The sequence below is a fragment of the Ammodytes marinus genome, assembly GCF_949987685.1.
Source record: "Ammodytes marinus genome assembly, chromosome: 15".
Lineage (NCBI taxonomy): Eukaryota > Metazoa > Chordata > Actinopteri > Uranoscopiformes > Ammodytidae > Ammodytes > Ammodytes marinus.
The window spans coordinates 1744218-1766089 of record NC_137219.1 but is presented as its reverse complement, the minus strand read 5'-3'; the positions used below and the strand labels follow the sequence as shown (position 1 = coordinate 1766089).

At 39.6% G+C, this 21872-nt stretch overlaps 1 protein-coding gene across 1 annotated transcript in view; it reads left to right on the top strand.

The window, feature by feature from the left end:
- syne2b (spectrin repeat containing, nuclear envelope 2b) overlaps positions 1-21872 on the top strand; it is a 195717-nt gene that overhangs the window by 23731 nt on the left and 150114 nt on the right. Inside the window, exons 12-29 of the mRNA XM_080042180.1 lie at positions 190-302; positions 1961-2129; positions 2922-3018; positions 3753-3952; positions 5145-5309; positions 7132-7272; positions 7912-8013; positions 8495-8671; positions 10996-11154; positions 11803-15309; positions 15711-15833; positions 17226-17419; positions 17902-17986; positions 18363-18463; positions 18615-18735; positions 19090-19389; positions 19957-20552; positions 21191-21346. Of these exons, the coding sequence (XP_079898306.1) occupies positions 190-302; positions 1961-2129; positions 2922-3018; positions 3753-3952; positions 5145-5309; positions 7132-7272; positions 7912-8013; positions 8495-8671; positions 10996-11154; positions 11803-15309; positions 15711-15833; positions 17226-17419; positions 17902-17986; positions 18363-18463; positions 18615-18735; positions 19090-19389; positions 19957-20552; positions 21191-21346 (6506 nt within the window). The remainder of the gene's footprint in view (positions 1-189; positions 303-1960; positions 2130-2921; positions 3019-3752; positions 3953-5144; positions 5310-7131; positions 7273-7911; positions 8014-8494; positions 8672-10995; positions 11155-11802; positions 15310-15710; positions 15834-17225; positions 17420-17901; positions 17987-18362; positions 18464-18614; positions 18736-19089; positions 19390-19956; positions 20553-21190; positions 21347-21872) is intronic.

The window sequence follows — 21872 nt, the reverse complement described above, 5'->3', positions numbered from 1 at the left end:
TAAATTAGACAACTTCAAGAAGTAAAAAGTAAGAAATTCATACAAATTAGCATAATAGTGAGACCATGGGATACATAAAGATACACTTATCTCCTTAAGATAAGACTTTTATGAACAAAACATGACGAAACCTTGAGTATATTTAAACAGAAATCAGCCATAGACTGATCTCACTGTATATTTCTTTAGGTCTGCCTGGAGGAGATGCCCCAGCAGCTGAAAACCTTCCAGTCTTTCCACAACACAGACGAGTATCTGAACACAATGGTCCCTGCTGACAAGCTGGAAGAGCTAAAGAGGAGGTGAGGGGACTGTGTGTGTGTGTGTGTGTGTGTGTGTGTGCTTGCGTGCGTGCATGGATGCATGTGTGTTTGAATTGAACTGACTTTTTTTCTTAATAAAAATGTCCTTGTAGTTGATCTAAGGTAATGACCAGGACATGGCTGTACAGGAGGCCATTGTTCAAGCACAGCTACAACAGACCATGCACTGTATCATTGTATCAATAAAAGTTGTTTCAGCTATGCAGTTGATTCATGCCAGTGTATTTTAGGAGTCTGGGCTATGACTCATGGAAAATGGAGATTTCAAGAGAACATTTTCCTTATGATCAGGTTTCAACTTGTATTATAAAATAACATGGAAATAATAAAAGGTTAACAAAGAATAGAATCGTGAAAAACACATAGTATATATGCAAATATATATATTAGGGCTGTCAAATTAACGCGTTAATTTCGATTAATTAATCACAGAAAAATTAACGCGATTAAAAAATTAACGCAGATTAATCGCACTTCTATATTGCCCTTTGACCCGGTGCAAAAGAGGTGAGATGATAGCGGAGCTGCACCTGTATCTTGCGGACACGGCCCGCACGGGATTAAAGAGTAAAGAAAGAAGCAGGGGAAAGGGGCCGAGGGAGGGAGAGAGAGGGAGAGGAGAGAGAGAGAGAGAGAGAGAGAGAGAGAGAGAGAGAGAGAGAGAGAGAGAGAGAGAGAGAGAGAGAGAGAGAGAGAGAGAGAGAGAGAGAGAGAGAGAGAGAGAGAGAGAGAGAGAGAGAGAGAGAGAGAGAGAGAGAGAGAGAGAGAGAGAGAGAGAGAGAGAGAGAGAGAGAGATGAGAGAGAGAGAGAGAGAGAGAGAGAGAGAGAGACGAACGGTAGCCTATAGGCCTACAGTTGTTTATAAACAGGCATAAAAGTGTCATATAAGTGTGCGATTAATTTAGATTAATTAATCACAGAGCCTGTAATTGATTAGATTATTTTTTTTAATCGCTTGACAGCCCTAATATATATACTTTCATATATACTCTACATAACAGCCCCCTTAAACAAAATGTATATATTAACTTTTACAAAAACTTATATGAATGGATTTCTTCTCTAGATTCACGGGTGTTGTGCATCTTCTAAAGTGTTTTCTTAATACCATGGTTTTAAACTTGTCAACTCTTTCTCATAATTAATTCATATATAGGCCTATGAATCATTTGCAGGTTTTTACATATTTTCACTTATATACATTGTATATAAACTAGTATTTGTGGATGTCTTGACCAGGTTTACGATTGTGTGAGTGTCAGCTAAATGCTATTGTTTTAAACTTGTCACATCTTTACTATCATTCATATATATAGATAATTTAAATATTGTTCTATTGCTGTTATAGGTCTGTTTTATATACAGCCCCGGATAAAATTAATAGCCCAGTCTGGATTTTTCTTAAATCTTTATCTCTACATTACTTACTGAAAATGCTCTAAATGACAATATTTGCATCGTGAATTTGGTAGAAATGTTGTCAGCAGTTTATATTATAAAATCAAAATGTTACTTTTACTCAAACATATGCCTCTAAAGAGTAAAACAAGAGACACTGAACATTTGGAGTGGTCTCTTAATTTTTTCCAGAGCTGTATAATGCATTAAAACTAATATTTCTGGCTGTCTTGACCAGGTTTACGGGTGTGCGAGTGTCAGCTAAATACCACGGCATAAAGCTGGAGTATCGTGAGCACAGACACACAGTCCTGGATCTGTTGGGTCAGATCAGAACCAAACTGAGGGTCTGGAAACGGCCGTACATCTCCCCAGAGGCCGTCAGGGTGCTGCTGCAGGAGTGGAATGTGAGTATCTATGTTTGCTCAAAGATAATTTAATTTTCTTTCATAAGGTTTTTTAATTCTTTATCGACCCTGGCCTAGGACTAACCCCCCCCCCACCCCCTTTTTTTTGTGTATTTTTTAGAATTTTTGTTTGTCAGTAGGCTATAGTTTGTATATTTATATTGTTCTTTCTTTGTTGCATTGTTCTTGTTCATGTAAAACAAAAAAAGGAAAAACCAATAAATATATATTGATAAAAAATATATATGATTTAATTTACTGGTAATGTATTTGAAGGAAGTGGCACAATGTTGTTCGTTGTTTGGTAATATCCGTATGTTACCTAACACAGCATTAGTAGATTATGGATTTACCTAGCTACACATCTGGAAATATAGAGTGAAAATTTGTAACTACCTAAATTAGAGTTTGATCAGATTAATTGGAAAATAATAAAAACAATTATCGGGAATGGTTTGAAGGAAGTGGCACAAAGTTGTCAGTTGTTGGGTAATATCATCATAATGCTACACAATATAGCATTAGTAAATTATGCATCAAGGAAGCCACACATCAATATACAGTGAAAGTTTAGCGTTTTCTAACAAACTTACAACCAACATTTTAAAAAATATATTTTTGTCAAGGATGATGTAAGATGTAAGTATAATGTAGGACAATAAATTCCAATCTACATTTCAATTTGAAAAGAGAAAACAAGGAGAATACAACAAATACTGTTAGACACACATAAAAAGAACACATATTCTCAACATATACCAATACTAATTGATATATTTCTCTCCCACACAGGAGCTGGTGAACACACAGGAGCTGCCTTCTCTGTTGGAAGCAGCTCTTCATAAGCTGAAGCAAATATCTGAGAAATATTCAAGCAAATCCGCCCTCGGTAAGTGTTCTATGAGTGTGTGACGGTTGCATATTCCTTTAACTATACAGCTCTGGAAAGAATTAAGAGACCACTCCAAATATTCAGTGTCTCTCGTTTTACTATTTATAGGCATATGTTTGAGTAGAATGAACATTTTGGTTTTATAATATAAACTACTGACAACATTTCTACCAAATTCCAAAAAAAGATTTGTCATTAGGAGCATTTTCAATAAATAATGTAGAGATGAAGATTTAAGAAAAATACACACTGATCTCTTAATTTTTTCCAGAGCTGTATGTATTTGATTAAGGCAAGACATGGCAGGCAAAAACACCGGTCAATCAATTTTGAGATAAAGATTTTAACTATGACTATTTGTTTATTTATTCATACATTTCTGAAAAAAAATATATACAAAAAAATATTGTTTTAATGTTAGTAATCAACTGGCGAAGTTTCATAATGATTTCCATAAGTTACAAATGTTACCCTATTCACCTGCAGTGACTCAACTTTGAATGTTGTCTTTTATGTATTTTTTTCGGCTCGTCATGTTATCGCTTTTAAATGTTTTATTCATTCGCTTTTCTAATGTGTATTGTGTATTTTAATCTTGCCCTGTAAAGCACTTTGAATGGCCTTGTGTCTGAATTGTGCTATATAAATAAACTTGCCTTGAAATAATGGTATTTTCATGGATTTATTTTGAATTAATAGGTATTTGACTGCCATTTCTCTTTTCCCCTCAGCTGCAGATTACCACTCTGTCAGTCAGCAGGTGAAGGAACTTGAGGAGAACACAGCGCTGGTGTTGGAGGAAGTGACATCATCAAAGAGCGCCATGGGACGAGTACTCTCGGCGTGGGACTCCTACAGCGACTCCCTCAGCTCACTGCAGGCCTGGCTGCTGCAGAGCTCGCTGTCACACAGCCACGGACGAGAAGCAGAGGTTTAAAATGATTTAAAAAAAAATATATTTATTGGTCAGTTAGTGGTAAATCTACGGAAGAGTATTGGGACCATTAGAGAGAGAAAAAAATAAGTGGAGGACCATTTTTTCATTATGCAAAGACAAAATGTGGAGAAAAAAGACGTAATACAATGTCAAGAATTTAATTTTAATTTTAATTTTTTTTTTTTTTCAGACATATCAAAAACAATACAAAACTAAATGAAAAGCATAAAAATACAATAAACAAAATGTATGTTTAAATGACTTCAGAAAAAGAAAAAAAAAAGAAAACAAATGATCTGTATTGATGTGATATGCCTGAAAAGGAGCAGGAAGAAGTATACAATTATTTAATCCTAACCCTTTTCCATAGTAAAAAAAATAAAAATATTTATTATATTCGCTTCTTGAATCCATATAATCTCTATACTATCTATCTATACAATTGGTGATACTATAAGAATGAGCTCAACAGTTTCAGACTGACGTTAAGTTGGAAAGATGTTGATAGATTTGAACTTCCAGTATCAGTAACTCATGAGCAAAACGTTATTAAAACACAAACGATGCATCTTTACTATCGTCATAAGGCAGACAATATACAGCGACTCCCTCAGCTCACTGCAGGCCTATAGCTGCTGCAGAGCTCGCTGTCATTTGATTTGATTCAATTTATTTCAGACATATCAACATACAAAACAAAATGAAAAGCATGGAAATACAATAAACAAAAATTATGTTTTCACAAAAAAAAATAAAAATAAAAGAAAACAAATGATCTGTATTGCTGAGATATGCCTGAAAAGGAGCAGGAAGAAGTATACCCTTATTTAATCCTACCCCTTTTCAAATTAAAATATTTATTATTTATTATTATATAAAATACTTAAAAGATGTATTTATTGGTCAGTTTAACCTACGGATAAGTCTTAGGGAAAAAGAAATGAAAAAAATAAGAGGAGTACGTTTTTTTATTTTATTTATTTATTTTGAAAATAAAGAGGAAATCCAATTTTTTTGAATAAACCTGACAGTTCCAGACTGCTGTAAAAACTAGGCCAGTGTAGTTCGGCATTCTGATAAATAATATTTATGCAAATGTCTTCAAAAGTGTTTTCAAGACAATACAAACAATTGCATTGATTCAAATTTTTATATAATATTTTTTTTTCTTCTTTGTTTTGTAAAGGTAACACCTGAGTCTATATTAGAGTGGGGGTCTCGACACGCCCACCTGAATGAAGTGAGTAGCGTCTTGGTAGAGTCAACGGACCCTCAGACCAGCAAAAACCTGTCAGAGGAGCTACGCAGAGTGAACACGCAATGGGCCGACTTCTACAAGAGACACACATTTGTAAGTCACAGTTTAAACAACAGGGAAAACCTGGTTGGTGAGAAACTGTAGATACAATGCTGTTTGAAATGTGCCACTTGCTTTGTTCAAATCTTCATCTATCAATTGGTATAGTAGATTTATAATGTTTCATAAAGCAGGTACAATCTTTCTCTATATACAGCTCCGGAAAAAAAATAAGAGACTAGTCTGGATTTTCCTTCAATCTTCATCTCTACATTACTTAATGGAAATTCTCTTTAATGACAATATTCTTATTGTGAATTTGGTAGAAATGTTGTCAGTAGTTTATAGAATAAAACCAAAATGTTCATTCTACTCAAACATATGCCTATAGATAGTAAAACGAGAGACACTGAACATTTGGAGTGGTCTCTTATTTTTTTCCAGAGCTGTATTTAACTATGTGCATGGCTATTTTCTATTTATTTTTACAGTGCAAAGGAGCTGTGTTGTGTTAAAAAGCTGGCCTAGATTTTCTCATGTTCATATTGTGTATGGTGACTAGTAGCAACATGGATTATGGTAACTCCCAATGTCTCAGGCCTCAGGAATTGAAGCTATGATTAGCCCCATTGTTACTATTGTTCCAGCGCTGTGTTAGTAGGGAGTGGTTTCAAGTTTGAAGAGTTGAACTCCACCTAAACTTATTGTGCAAAGAGAATCATGAATGCAAGGCTTAAATAGTCTTTGATTGCAGTGTATTTTTAAACCTCTTCATTGATTTTCTAAAGCTGCATAACTCAGACTAGTTTATCTTGTCTGCTGTTGTTGTTCTAGACAGCAAAAACAGCTGCTTTTTTAGACACAATTTTATAATATTTATGAAAATGCATTTTTAATCAGATATTTGTAAACAGCTTATTATATTGAGAAACCCAATTGTTAATGTCATATATTTATGTGTGAGGGTTGCCAGGGCCTTTAAAGTAGAAGAATCAAGAGATTGTTAAAATATGGGTAAACAGCTCTGGAAAAAAATTGAGAGACCAGTCTGGATTTTTCTTCAATCTTCATCTCTACATTACTTAATGGAAATGCTCTTAAATGACAATATTTTTATTGTGAATTTGGTAGAAATGTTGTCAGTAGTTTATAGATTATAACCAAAATGTTCATTCTACTCAAACATATGCCTATAAATAGTAAAGCGAGAGACACTGAACATTTGGAGTGGTGTCTTAACTTTTTCCAGAGCTGCTTTTAGGAATGCACATGACTAGATGGTTAAACTTTTAAACGCCTGATTTCTCACAAATCAGCACCAGAAATAATAGTTTATTAGTATTTAATTTCAATGCATGTGCAAAAGTAGCATGTACACTTGAACCTTAATTGTGTGAGAATGCACGTCTGTGTAGGTAAGTAAAAGAGAGAGAGACATAAATGCGTGTGTATATCTGTCCAGTAATGTGAGACTTTTAATGCTATTTCTTTTATTCAGTCAGATGTCTTGTTTTCTAATATGAAACATCTTAATCATAAACTGTGAAGCGCGCATAACAACAGCACCTACTTTAATGGTTTGGTAATTGTCTAGAAGAATATTGAGGCTCCTAAAACATTTAAACCTTATAGCTTTACATTGAGCTTGTACAGTCCAAACAGTCTAAATACTTTTCTGATCTTGTCTGCTAAAAACATTTATAAAACAGGTGGCTTAAATCCAGCGATCTGATTGGTTCCTAACTGTTGTATAATGGGCGTATACATAACTGCGTTCCAATCTGTTTTTTTACCTTTATACAAGCTTCTGCTGTCTGTCTGATTATTGTATTTCTCTTGTTATCTCCCTGATGTTTTGCGTCTTTACTTTCTCCAGGACAGTACAGCTGAGCCCACTGCTGACGTCCAGGCCAGACCCCCGGACATCCAAGCTCTGATCAGAGAAGCAACTCTCATCCTCAAAGAGCCTCTGGACACAATGGCTGCTCCCTTACGTACATACAGGAAGAGAATACAGGTAAGAATAAAGGATGGATAAATTAAGCCTTGACATAGTTGAGTAGCTGTTTTTGTCTATGAACTCTGAGAATATGGCATGAATTATTTGGAAAAAGCAATTTATAGTATTTAGTACACCTATTCAAGTCAGATATTCAGAAATGTCTATGATAGGCGGCAGTGGCGAAGTGGGTAGGGAGATCGCCTCTGGAGTGCAGGGTCGGCGGTTCGATCCCCCGCCTACCCGCCACATGTCGAAGTGTCCCTGAGCAAGACACTGAACCCCAAATTGCTCCCGATGGTTCAGAGAGTGCCTTGCATGGCAGCTACTGCCATCGGTGTATGAGTGTGTGAATGGGTGAATGTGGTAAGATATGTAAAGCGCTTTGGGGCTGAGAAAATCGGCTAGAAGGCGCTATATAAGTCAAGTCCATTTACCATTTATAGCCTATTTTTTTATTTTAATGATAACATTTGAAAAAGCAATCTAAGAATTAGAAATACTATATAGGCTAATACTTTTTTTTCTTTACACATGATTTGACCTTTAAATAGGCCTATCCAGATACGTTGGTCTTATGTTGGTATCCCCTGGAGATCAATAAAGTTTTCTTGAATCTTGAATTGAATTGACTGTTTCTTTTCTTCCTACTTTCAGTTCATAACAAGTAGAATCAAAGAAGTGGATCTGGATGCTCTGGCTCCCTCCACCGAGTGCCCAGCGGATCAGTTACAGAAGATAAAGCTCGCTATACCAGAAGTAAGAACATTATCTTTTTCAGTTGCCGCTCCAAAATTGTGGAACGAGCTCCCCCTCCATATTAGACAGGCCCCCTCACTGCCCATTTTTAAAACACGTCTTAAAACCCATTTTTACTCCTTGGATTTCAACCCAGCATGAGACCTTAATTTTGTTTTAGTGTCCTATGGTGTATTTTATTCATTTAAATTGTTTTATCTGAATTTTAAATTGTTGTTTTGCTTTTAAATTGTTTTACCTGCATTATGTACAGCACTTTGTTTCAGCTGTGGTTGTTTTAAAGGGCTTTATAAATAAAGTTGAGTTGAGTTGAGCTGAGTTATCTTTACTTTTTATACATTCTTCATACGTCTGTGTTAACAACTTATCTGTTTAGCAATTCTTTTTAACTATATAGCCACGTACAGCTTTCGTTTATAAATGTACGATATGCACTGTAAGTGTATCCCTTAATCACCATGCGTTCCCTTGCTATCTCCAGGTGACAGAGACCTTGTTTGAGGCTCAGCAGGTGTGTGCGGAGCTGCAGCACAGTGTGTCAGGTCTGGACAGTCGTCTGGCCGAGCTGCTGCACTGGGAGACGGAGGCCAGAGAGATGTACCAGCTACTGAGAGCCGCAGAGAGGCAAAAACAGCAGGGCCAAGACCCAAGGGCGAGGGTAAGACGAGATTCAGACTAAACAATATTTCTTATACAGTGATCACTATTACGCCATTTCCATCGACGTATTTCAAGTGCTAGTTCTGAGCTGTTACTTTACTCTTTGTTAAACAATAGCAATATATAGTCAAATATAGTATCGCCAATTGTATAGATAGATTGTATAGAGATTATATGGAATACAAGAAGCGAATATAATAAATATTTTTATTTTTTTTACTTTGGAAAAGGGGTAGGATTAATTAAGTGTATACTTCTTCCTGCTCCTTTTCAGGCATACCACATCAATACAACATTTTTTTTTTCTTTTTTTTCTTTTTGTGAAGTCATTTAAACATACATTGTTTATTGTATTTTATGCTTTTCATTTTGTTTTGTATTGTTTTTGATATGTCTGAAATAAAATCAAAAAATCTTATTCAAATTCAACAAAGAACCGCTTTGGTCAGGGGCCTGGGGTGGTATTATCCTGACCAACAAGACTTACTAAAAGCTGTGACTGGCGATTTAAAAAAAAAACAGCAGCGCTACGAGTCGTAATCGAAACATAAATGCTGACCGAAGCGATCACAACAAGCTGCACAAATACGCTGGACCAGTTGGGTTTAGATGTTTATGTTGTCTCGAAAAGCAAAGCCAGTAAAAATACTAATACGTTTTAATAAAGAAACCCTAATCCATAATTGAGAAAACAATCTACATTTATTCCCCCAGGCCCTGATTTCCCAGCCAGTAACAACACATGTAAAAATATTAAAATTAAACTAAATAAGAAAAGTTGCAGCTAGTTAGTGTTCATAGAAACCCTTTAATTGTAGAAAGGCAAGGCAAGGCAAGTTTATTTCTATAGCACAATTCAGACACAAGGCCATTCAAAGTGCTTTACAGGGGCAATATTAAAATACGCAATACACATTAGAAAAGCGAATGAATAAAACATTTAAAAGTGAATGAATAGAAATAGAACATTACAATAAAATAAAATTGCAGGTTAAAATGGAAACAGAAAAGTCTTCAGACTTGATTTAAAAGAGCTGAGAGTTGCAGCAGACCTCATGTTTTCTGGGAGTTTGTTCCGGAGATTTGGTGCATAAAAACTAAAAGCTGCTTCTCCTTGTTTAGTCCTAACTCTGGGAACTGTAAGTAAACCTGTCCCAGACGACTTAAGGGCTCTGGACGGCTCATAACGTATCAGCAGATCAGTAATATATTTTGGCCCTAGACAGGGCTGTACAGTGCGACAGTTTTGATCGCATTTGCTACTGAAATTGATCACGTGCGATGATGAATACGAATCCTATCGCACTCGTGCGACAGGTTGATAATGAGGAGAGGCTGTCTTTGAAACACAGAGGAGAGATGCACAACACTGCTTAGAGGGCTCTACATTAACACTGCGGGTAAATGAGTCTTAGGCAAGTAAGTTATTAAGTCCACCCTCCACTTTGGCTGGTGAAAGATGTGTGCTCGGGATCTGTGCTCGTGCAGCGATTCTAGGTATAAAAACCTCACGGCTGCATCTAGACCATATAGGCTTCAACGGCAATTGCCGGAAGGAGACGGCACATTACCGCAGTTAAGTTAGCGCGTGTACAAACAGAACATTTCCTGTGCGCCTTCAAATTAAAAGCCTGTTACTAGCCAAACGTGAGTTGACTTTTATTTTGAAGCCGGTAAGAACAGGAAGTTAGCGCTTTTTTCTAGCTTGAAAGTCAACTCCTTCAGCTGCAGAGAACAGTCAACAGTAGCCTAGTTAAACAAAGTTTTAAATAAGCCACTGAAAAGCTACTCCCAACACATTCACAACAACCTATTTAATTTATCCTAAATTGTACCAATGTGTATACTTATTTATTTAATAGGCTATGTTTAATGTTTTAAAGTTTGGTTTTAATTAACAGAAGGACATTATAATAATAATACTGAATCAGCAAAAAATTGCAATTGGCAAGTTAGATTCTTTTTTCTAAATCAGTGCACCCCTATTCATTTTTCTACAATTATTACTGCACACACTAGGATATCATATTAATTGTGAATCTCAAATGAGACCAGGATGACATGCTCAAAGGTAATTAGAGCAAAATGCAAGGGTTAAGGTTATGCAAGTTTTCAATCATAGCCTACTTTGTGTGCTACCAAATTTATTTTTGTGCTACTGAATTTTTTTGCTTGCTAGCACCAGTGCTACCACCTAAAAAAATAAGCGTACAGCCCTGGCCCTAGATCATTTAGGGCTTTATAAACCAACATCAATATTTTGAAATCAATTATTTGAGTGACAGGAAGGATCAATTTGTTCAACTACCTTTATTCCCCCAGGCCCTGATCTCCCGTGGTCTACAGCTGGAGGGGCAGGTGGTCACAGAGGAGCAGGACCTTCAGGTGCTGGTCATGAAGAATCAGAAGAATTCTCCCATCCAGTATCTCCACGCCTCCGCCATGCAGGTCCGAGTGCGGGCCACTGTTGCGCAGTCACAGGCAAGTCTTTTTTTTTTTTAGATTATTTCTTGGCATTTTCAAGCTTTATTAGATAGGACAGAGTTGAAATAGGGAGACAGAGAGAGAGAGAAGGGGGATGACATGCAGTAAAGGTCCACGGGTCGGATTTGAACCATCAACTACTGCAATGAAGGCTCGAACCAATATGGTACGGGCTCTATCCACTACACCGGAGCGCCCCAACATTCAGGGGCCCAACAGTCTTTTAAAATTTTAATCTGAGTTTTTACGTGTTCTGAGCCTGAGACAGTCGAATATGAGAAGAACAAATCAGGAGCAGACACATGGTAGGATGGCCTAAACAGACACATGGTAGGATGGCCTAAAGGAAAGAGGGGTTGAATAGTAACCACAAGGTCACCGGTTCGATCCCGGACACCGGACAGAAGGGTGTTACATACAGTACAGTGCCCACCATCTCTATCAATGTGTCCTTGAGGAGGACACTTAACCCCAAAATTGCACTGTACTATGGCTATGACCCCTAATGGGAAGGATACATGGAAAGACAAATGTTGATAGCCTCATGTACATTGACAAAAAGCAAAACAAAAATCTAACAGTACAGAATATTGATAATTTTGAATTTCAATGTCAGTTTTTCTAATTTTGTTATTCTAATTCCAGGAAGCTGTAGGTATGCTGAGCAGCCTGGGAGCCAGACGAGACCGAAGCAGAAGCCCTCCAGAAGGATCTCCTCCATCGAAAGTCTTCATCGAGGCTCAAGCAAAGCCTCAACATCTGAGACAGTCGCCCACCAAACAGCAGGGAACTCAGCAGCCCCAAACAAAGTCAGTTACTTATCCACGTCAAGAAACCTTTGTGCCTAAGATAGTGGTACAGGAATACAAAGAACAAAAGACGCCTTCTCCTCCGATGCCGTATTCCTACGCACAAGCTGTGACGGGGACTAGGACACCATCTCCACCACAGACCGCTCCTCAAATACAACAGCAGCAAACTCACAAACAAGGAATGACTATACAGCAAGAACAGGTTACCAGACGGACAGAAACAGAATTACGACGAGAAGAATTCACAAAGCAACCACAAGAAGTGCAAAAGCAGGTGGTAATGCAAGGAAAACCACAACAACGACAGCAAAAGAAGGAACAAGGAATGACTATACAGCAAGAACAGGTTACCAGACGGACGGAAACAGAATTACGACGGGAAGAATTCACAAAACAACCGCAAGAAGTGCAAGGAAAACCACAGAAACGGCAGCAAGAGCACAGACAAGAAGTAGTGGAGCAGCGGCAGCAAGTAGAAATGCATCAGCAGCACATGGTAACTCATGTACAGGTCGAGACACAAGTCAGACAGACAACTGAGCCCTATGAGTTGACTTCACCTGCAAAGAAACCGCACCTGAGCTCCCAGGAACTACAAAGCAGAAAGGCCCAGGCCATGAAGAATCGGCCCTGGCTTAAGGAGCCGACTTCGGGAGAGCATAGGACTCTATCTCCGGATCCAGAAAGGGATTCCACTCCGGAACCACCAATGCAAATTGGACAGCAGACACACACACAGTCGGTCGAAAAAACTGTGAGATCAGTTCAAGCTGTTTCACAGGACACGGCAACTGCGAAGCAACATTCTGAGGCACATGTGAAGGTTACTGAGACACCACGACAACCGCAAAAAGAGCAACAAAGACAAACACAGCAAACTCAAAATCTAGAGCAGCAGCAGCAGCAGCAGCAGCAGCAGCAGCAGCAAAAACAATCTCGGCAACAGGAGCAATTGTTGCAGCAACAAAAGCAACAGCCGCCACAGCCTGTAAGACAAGCACAACCAGATTCGGACACCAAGCCTAAATCCCAGAGTGTTTCTATGGCTCAGCCTCACCCTCAAACAAAGGCCCAAAGTCAGTCTTATTCCCAAACTGTGGTTCAATCTAAGTATCAAGGGCAAGTTAAGACCACAAGCATGTCCCAAACTACCACAGATGGTCAGCAAATATCAAAAACCATGTCCGAAACCAGAGTGAGCCAAGATCTGTCAAAGGCACAAGTTCCTCCACAGCAACTTGGCCCCATGCAGATACAGACAGTACATCTCCAACCCTCAGACTGTGTCCCAGCTGGTCCACTGGGTCTACCTCATGGTCCAGTTTTAGCTCAATTCAGGGCTACATCCCCTATGCAGGGTTCTCTGCAAGGCCCGATTCAGCCTCCTATGCCATCACACGTTCAGCTTCGTAGCCATGCGCAGTCATGGGCACCTGTCCGGTCTCCCTCTCCAAGACAGCCAGCATATGCCCACGCCCAGGCCGATATCCATGCACAGCCAATGGCCCAGTCCCAAAGCTACCCTCAGTCGATGCAACAGCAATCTCAAACGCATCCTCAGACAATTCCCCAGTCTCAAATCCACCAGCAATCATCAATGCAACAGTCTAAAACACAAACGCAATCAATGTCCCATACTCAAACCCATCTGCAACAGTCTCAAATTCATCATCAAACAATGCCACAGACTCAAATTCATGCCCAGTCGATGCCCCAATCTCAAATTCATGCGAAGCCAACGCCTCACCCATTGGCCCAACCGTCAACTCAGCAAACCATGGTTCACCCTTCGGCCCCTCATCAGGTTCATTCTCAACCTATGGCTCAGTACCCCACCCATGCTCAGCAGCCAGCAGTCCAGCTCCCGGGCGGCCATGTTTCCCAGGGCCAAATCCACACTTGGACCCAAGTTAGAGCCTCATCCCCAATGGCTATCCCTCATCCACAGGCAATGCAACCTCAACATCCCCCCCAAGGTTACTCTCCATCGCAGCAGTGGACACCCCAACAAGAGCCACAGAATCAAGGCATTTCCCAGCAGAGACATCCAAGTCCTCAACCATACCCTCAGCCAATGGGTCAATCTCCAACATCTCCACTATATCCGGCTCTTCAGCAGTGGCCCCAAACTGGACCTGGACCTCAGATAATAAGGCCCCCCGGGTATTCTCAGATGGGGCCGTCATACCCTCACCCGCAGCCACAGACACACACCCAAGCGTGGGTTCAATCGCAACCCCAAGTCTGTATAAGGCAACAACAACCTCAGATGAGAGGTTATGATATGATTCAAATCCAGACACAACAAGGTCAAGTACAGCAGCAACAGACGTGGGTTCAGGGACCAGCTCAGGCCCATCCTTACCCCCAACCACAGCCCCAATCTCAGCAATATTCACAGCAGGTTCAACACCAGTATCAAACTCAGCGTCAACCTCAAATACCTGGTCAAATACAAACCATTGAACCACCATATCAAGCCCTTCCTCACTATCCTTCACAGTCCCAGACCCAAACACACCAAACACACATCCAGACACAGCCACCGGTACAAGTGAAGGCCCAGGCACAGGCCCAGAGTGAACGTCCTCAATTCAATATTCCGTTCCAGCAGATGCCTCCAGAACCCAAACCACAGGCCCAGATCCAACCACAAAAGAAGGTTCAATCGCCAACAGTGGAATCTCTTCCTCAACCCAAACCTTTAGCGACACAGCAAGAGGTTCAATCACCAACGCAACCTATTCTTCAGTCGCCAACCAAACCCAAGGTTGAATTGCCACCTCAGCCTGTACATGAGCCACAGTTGCCAACACAACCGATGGCCCAGTCACTTATCAAGGCAGAATCACCACCACAACTGAAATCACAGGTCCAAACAGCACCTCCACCTGAAGCTCTACCAACTCAACCCAAAGCCCAATCATTGCCACCACAACCCCAACCCCAACTTCAGGCTCAATCAGAGCCACTCCATAAGCCCCAAACGGCACCACAATCCATGGCTCAATCGCCCCCACAAGTCAGACCAACTCCTCTTGAATCTAAACCTCCACCTTCATCTCCTCCGCAACCCAAACCTCAACAGCCCCGAGCTATTGTGCTCCCGACGGTCATAGTGCTACCGGAGTCCCCTGCCGATTCACCAGACTTGTGCATTATACCCCCGGCCCTGGCTCAAGCACCGCCCCAGGCATACACAGAAGCTTACAACAAGGCCCAGGCTTTGGCCAGAAACGGCTTTGAGGAGGCCAAGCACTGTCTACAGGAGCACATCATGGAAACCATTAATGTGTTTAAGGACAAAAGTATCTCGGCCGAGCAAGCAGCAGTGAAAAAGGTAAATACAATCACTTATTTGGAAGTTTTTTTTGGACTCCCTCTCTTTCCATGTCTTTTAATTTATAGCTTAAAAATTAAAAAAGCTTTAAATTTTGCTTGTGGCTTTGTTTTTATTTGTTGTATGTGTTATGGTTTTATTTTTAAACATTGTATTCTTTGTGTAAGTAGAAGGTGCTATACTCAATAAAAGTATTATTATGGTAGTATAATATCATACCCAATGAGAAACCGTATTCGTAATTGTCAGAATGTTCATGCAATTAATGCCAAAGTTAACACACTAATTATCTTTGGTGGAACTAGTCTTTAACTGAAATTTCTTACTGAAATAAACTGATTTTCATGGCAGTCTGCGAGTATAAGTGTTTATATGTCTTTCCCTTCTTTAATTTTCTGTAGAACCTGGACCCAGAGTTGCTTGAGGAGTTCTTGCGAGCCGCCAAAGGCATGGAGGCCTTCTGTACTCCATCACAGCTCACAGACATGGAGTTCTACACACAGTCTGTCCGGACACAGTGGGAAGTAAGGACACAAACTCACTCTCTGTGCTAGTTTAAGGTGTTAATATAATAGGTGTAGGATTAATTAATGTTAAAGGTGGATCGTTCACATTTGGTAGTTTTAATGATGATCTATCTGAATTTTAATGGTTCAGATGTGTCAGATATTTGATCATGCATGTCAACCTAAATTGTACTAAAACGTTGCAAGATTGTCTGTTTTTTTAAGAGATGACTGTCAGCTAATTGTTCATTTGTATGCATGTAAAGTATTCATATAATTCAACTTGTTATTGAACACTATTCGTTCTAACATGTCATATTCCATGTGTCCTTGAACTACATTTATTTCATTTTCCAGGCCGTGAGACAGGAGATCTCAGGCTTTCTACCGCAATTACGTTTTGAAGTAAACAGGAAAGACTTTAACACAGCTGCCCTACAGTGTGAGAGGCACATAAGCGCCCAGTTAGAAAACCAAGCTCAGGTAGCTAAACTAGTAGAACTTAGTAAACGTTGGCAGGTGTGTCTTGGTGGGTTGGTAGACTATGCAGCAAGCCCCTGCTCCGCTTCTCTAACTTTCTTTCCTCTTTCTGTGTTGTATGCTTCAAAGGAGACTCTGTCAGCGGGACTTGGTAAATGCGATTAGTTCGTTCTGATTTAAGAGTGCTGTTTTTGTTGTGGTGTGTTTCAATACACCAATTAGGATATACAATAACACAATTTTAGTTTTTATGGTATTTTGTTGGGACAGAGAACTCAAACACAGAAACGTTTAAAACTAAATTCAGACATTGAGTCTTTTTCAGCGTTTCACTGCAGATCATTTATTTATTTATTTATTTTCCTCTATTCAACCTCGAAAGATCAATTGAGGGGTGATCCTCTTTTACAATGACGTTGAGTTTATTACAGAAACACAATATACAAATCTCAGAATAGAAAAAAACACATTTTCGGTTAACGATGAAACAGCATTCTTTTATTTTTGTGTAGTACATCTGGGGGCTGCTTGTTGGCTTGTGTGTTGCAGTATTTCTGCTTCGCTTTCAAAATGAATACATACAGTGTATGGGATTCTCCAAATTGATGCTATAAAGCAGGATAAACAAAGTGAAACATATGTTATAATTCTTATCTTATTTGTACGGAGTCCGGGAGGTGACATGGGTCTAATTTTGTTAAAACCTTGTAAGAGCGCATGCAAGTTATTAAGCAATCACACGGTTAGTAAAAAATGTGTGTCCATGTCACCCCCGAGCTCTGAAGATTTGTTTAATAAATATATTTTGAAAAAAAAAAATACAATTCACAGTTCAAGAATGTTTGAATTAGTCAAATTGATCATCCAACTTCAAATCTATTTTTTAACATTGTCTGATAACTTGCTGTAATTTTTCGCTCATTTTACCAGACCTGTGTGTCAGCGGATGGCAGCTTTGCCCAGGCAGGGCTTCACCTCGAGGCCATGAAGGAGCTGTGTGACACCCTGAGCCCAGAAGACGCTCACCGGCTCGCCAAGACGCAGCTCAGGGAGTGTGAGACGAGACTCGCTGCCATTCAGCGCCAGTTCAGTGGAGACCAAGACGCACCACTCCCTGATTCAAGGTGAGATAAGTATTGAAGTGTTAATTGCAGTGTGGTAAATGTCAGACAGTGAGAATGCACTCTTTAAAAGCTGTAAATATTAATCTTGTTGAGTACATTTATGTTTTTGAGTGCCCTCCAAAAACCGCTATGTATAAATACTATTCATTATTATTTACCTTTTTTTTTATTTCACTTAATCTCATACACTTCAACTTTCCATAATTGTATCTGTCCGGGCAAGTATGGTAATTTGTGTTTGCCATTTATCAAAATATCTGGGGCACTTCATAACAGACCAATTGTCTGATGATGATGACATTTATAGACTGTAGGGACTGTACTAAAAAAAATCAATACGGCAATATATCGTAATAATTATTTTCCTAATATCTGTATAGTATTGTCAGCTAAAAAAATCAATATTTTGAAAAGGAAATATAAAATCAAGTTTTAAGCAGGTTGTGATGTTTGGGCAAAATGTCCTCATCTCTGTTTCGCAGGATTCCTGTTGCCTTCAGTGAGGGAACATCGACCTCTCAACCTGAACCTACGAAGCCAAGTGTCAAACCTCTGGTCTCAGCTGAGGTATGACTGAGCTCATTTCTAGTGTCTCTGAGGAACATTTGGCTTGTGTTTATTCTTGAACCCCCTTCAGACAAAAGCAGTAGTGTTTTTACCACGCCAGCTGTTGTTCCTGGGTGAGCGTATACCCCATGACAAAGGCATTGAGAAAAACTATATAAAAATAGCATTCTTTGCACTGATGGTCTCGTTTGTTGTTACATGTACTTCATGATCATCAGAGGAAAAATGAGACTGTTTCAGAAATATTCAAAAGTTTCTCATATCTCCAAGTGTTTTTTTGTTTGTTTGCATTTACACCTATATACTGTATACATATCATATATCATTTTCTACCAATGTTTGAAATGAGACATATCATGATATAACTCTTCTTCAGGTGATTCAAGTGACAATGCAGACGGTCAGTGTGGAGAGGAGGGAGTTTGAGAAGCAGCCGTCTGTAGAAGAAGAAGTCACCAGAAAGGACGCCTTAGAAAGGTACACTGAATATAATATAATAATGTATAATTAGCTCTTTCTGAACTTTGATAGGCTAACATGACAGTGTATAGATCAAGACCATTTTGAGGTCAATATGTTTATTTATTGAAGGATTTTTCTTTTTTTTTAAACCCGTAAAAATCTCCAGATATGAGAGCTGTAAGAGGACCCTTCAAGCCCAACTGGCTAAAAATGAACAGAGCATCAAGGACGTCCCCTCTGACTCGGTCTCTCTGAAAGGACTTCACACACGACTCCAGGAAATACAGGTATCACATAAAGTGACATAATTATTGCCTTTCTTTTGTGTTTATTTTGATGATTAAGTACTTACGGCTCACGGAAATCCAAAGATTAAATTGACCAAATTATAATATTTTTAGAAAATGGATTTGTTTGAGTACAGTAATTAAAAGCTTCTCTTTATTAATTAAAACACAGAAAAAAAGTTCTCCATGCTATTAATTTTTTTTAGATGCACCTGTATATATTTTATTACTATTTACTAATAATTGGAAGATATTCTTGTTATTGAAGTTCTATACTGTTATCTATCCCATGTTTCTTAATCCCACGACATGCCAGTAATCTTGATCTTAATCGTTGAATTCTTTCTCTCCCAGTTCTTGAGGCAGGAGTCCGAGTCCCTGTGGTCTGAGTATGCGACCCAGAGCTCCCAGTGTTCCCAGTTAAACGGTAACACTGGTTTGGAGCAGGAGAAGACGGAGCTTCAGGAACAATGGCGTCGCCAACAGTCCAACCTGCAGAGGAAAGGCAGCTCGCTTGGCGCCGCTCTGCGACAAATCGACTCTACGGAGAATCACATGGTCGACTTCACCGACAGACTCGACCGCTATCTGAGACAACCCAAAGACATCAGCGCATTCACACTGGCCAACAGCAACATGCTCAAAGATATCAAGGTATTTTTTTTTGACTATTCATTCCTTGTAACTTTCCCTGTGTTAAATTTGGCAATATCACACAACAGTTATCCATGGCATTAGAAGACCATTTTAAACGTGACTTCACTGTAAGGCCCAGATTTACTAAAGAATATAGCTATGGAAAAAAGGTATAGACTGCTTCAGAATTCTCATTAAATTGGCAGCTCAACATTTAAGCTTGAGTCAGCATTCCTAATCCGAAAGACTTGTCAAATACTTTTCCAAGCCAAAGTATAAACTGTTCAGTTGCTTGGCCTATAATAGATTAGCATTGTTGCTAACAGTAGGTAGGTCCGAGCCCCTTTGTTTACATTCAACGCACATAAAGTACAGACAGGTAGCAGGATCATGAGGAGATGCTCACTGACCTTGACAAAAAGTGATTTCCTCAACAAACATTCTCCAGAATCGCAGACTGCATCCTTAACACTTTTGGCCTCGAAGCAGCTTTGGCAGAAAAAATACCTACATTGACATTGCAAACCATTCTCACACTTAACAGCAATCTCATCTCACACAACTCTTTATCCTTTGTCGTGATAGGAACTGGACGACAACATTCAGAATGAGCTGGACCAGCTGTCTCGTCTGGACCCCGAATCCAGCGACCTGGACCCAAGAGACTGCCTCCCTCTGTCCCGCGAGGTCGACACACACAAGACCAGCCTGGACCAACTCCGACAGCAAGTCCGAAAGAGCGAAGCAGCCGCCCGCGCTCTCGATCGCTTCCTCATGTCTCTACGTACCGTCGATGAAGACATCTCCGGAGTGCAAGGCGCCCCCTGTAGCGACCCCCAAGTACTGCAGGACTGTCGCGCTAAGCTGGCTGTTATAAGGCAAAGCATAGACAGCCTGAAAGAAAAGGCTCCTCAACTTGATGTGCTCCTACAAGGGGCCAGGCTAACGGTTACCAGGGATGGGGTACCGGCCTCTTGTTTGGATATGGTGACTACGTTGCTTAGGAGGCTAGAGGAGGCTGACAGTGGGTTGGCCGGTCAGCAGAAGGGCTTGAAGACAGAGACACAGAGCAGATCTTTGGGTCTGAGGAAGAGGACGTTGCTAGGGGAGATACGGAAGCTGCAAGAGACGATCGAAGCTCAAGGACTGAAGGAGCCAACCATGCCGGCTGTACAACACAGGTGAGCGGAAGGTGTTTTTATGCTGATGACACAATACTTAAACTTTTCTTTTCATATAAATTATTCCATTATTTTTCAGTAGGAGTAGATTCTGTTCCATCTATCAGTGAATTGATATGACAGGAAGTGATAAATTCAAACATTTCCTGTAGCAACAGTGTTTTGCCCATAGCAACGGTGATTTGGTCAGTTATCGAGAAATATCAGACCGTAGAATGCTGTGATTGACCAATCATTACACATTAATAATATAAATGAAGGCCTTATTAATTATGTTTAAATACTTTTTTTAAATTTAATTGTATTGTGTTTGAGTTATTGTACACACAAGAATGTAGATATGTTTCATATCTAAATACATTTACTTGCAGAATTAAAAGCCTGATTTTCTTTAATAATCACCTGCATACGGGGCGCTCCGGTGGCGTAGTGGATATAGCCCGTACCATATTGGCTCCGGCCTTTGTTGCAGTGGTCGCGGGTTCAAGTCTGACCCGTGGACCTTTACTGCAGGTCATCCCCCCTCTCTCTCTCTCTCTCACTCTGTCTCCCCATTTCAACTCTGAACTATCTAATAAAGCTTGAAAATGCCAAAAAAAATATCTTTAAATAAAAAAAAATCCCTTCTGTTTTCCCAGACTTCGTGCGCTGTCAGATTTGGAGGGTCAGATGCAGACGCAGCCGGCAGAGATCAAGATCCTGGAGGAGCTTCAGGAGACACAGGGAGGAGGAGAGGAGATGTTTGAGGAGCTACAGACCCAGTGGAAGGACACGCAGAGAGCATTTTCTGAAGGGTAGGTTCAGCTAGAAAGGGCATTTTATCACTCAAGTACCTAAATACAGCTACGGAAAAAATTAAGAGACCACTCCAAATGTTCAGTGTCTCTTGTTTTACTCTTTAAAAGCATATGTTTGAGTAAAAATTAACATTTTGGTTTTATAATATAAACTACTGACAACATTTCTGCCAAATTCACAATAAAATTATTGTCATTTAGAGCATTGTACGAGTAATGTAGAGATAAAGATTTAAGAAAAATCCAGACTGGTCTTTAAATTTTTTTCTGGGGCTGTAAATGGTTCAAGTAACTAAATAAACGGTTAACAATGATATCAAGATATCAGGAATACATTACTTAGTGTGACCAGGGTGTAGATTCCACGGAGAATAGACAAAGGGCGGGTTATAACAGAAAATAATAAAATGCGGAATTTGCATATTTTTTCAAATATTTCTGTAACAAATGTAAAATAATTTTTTTTTCCTGGAAGTAATCGTCTAGCAAAGTTCCAGGATAACACATTTAAGTTAACATTTGA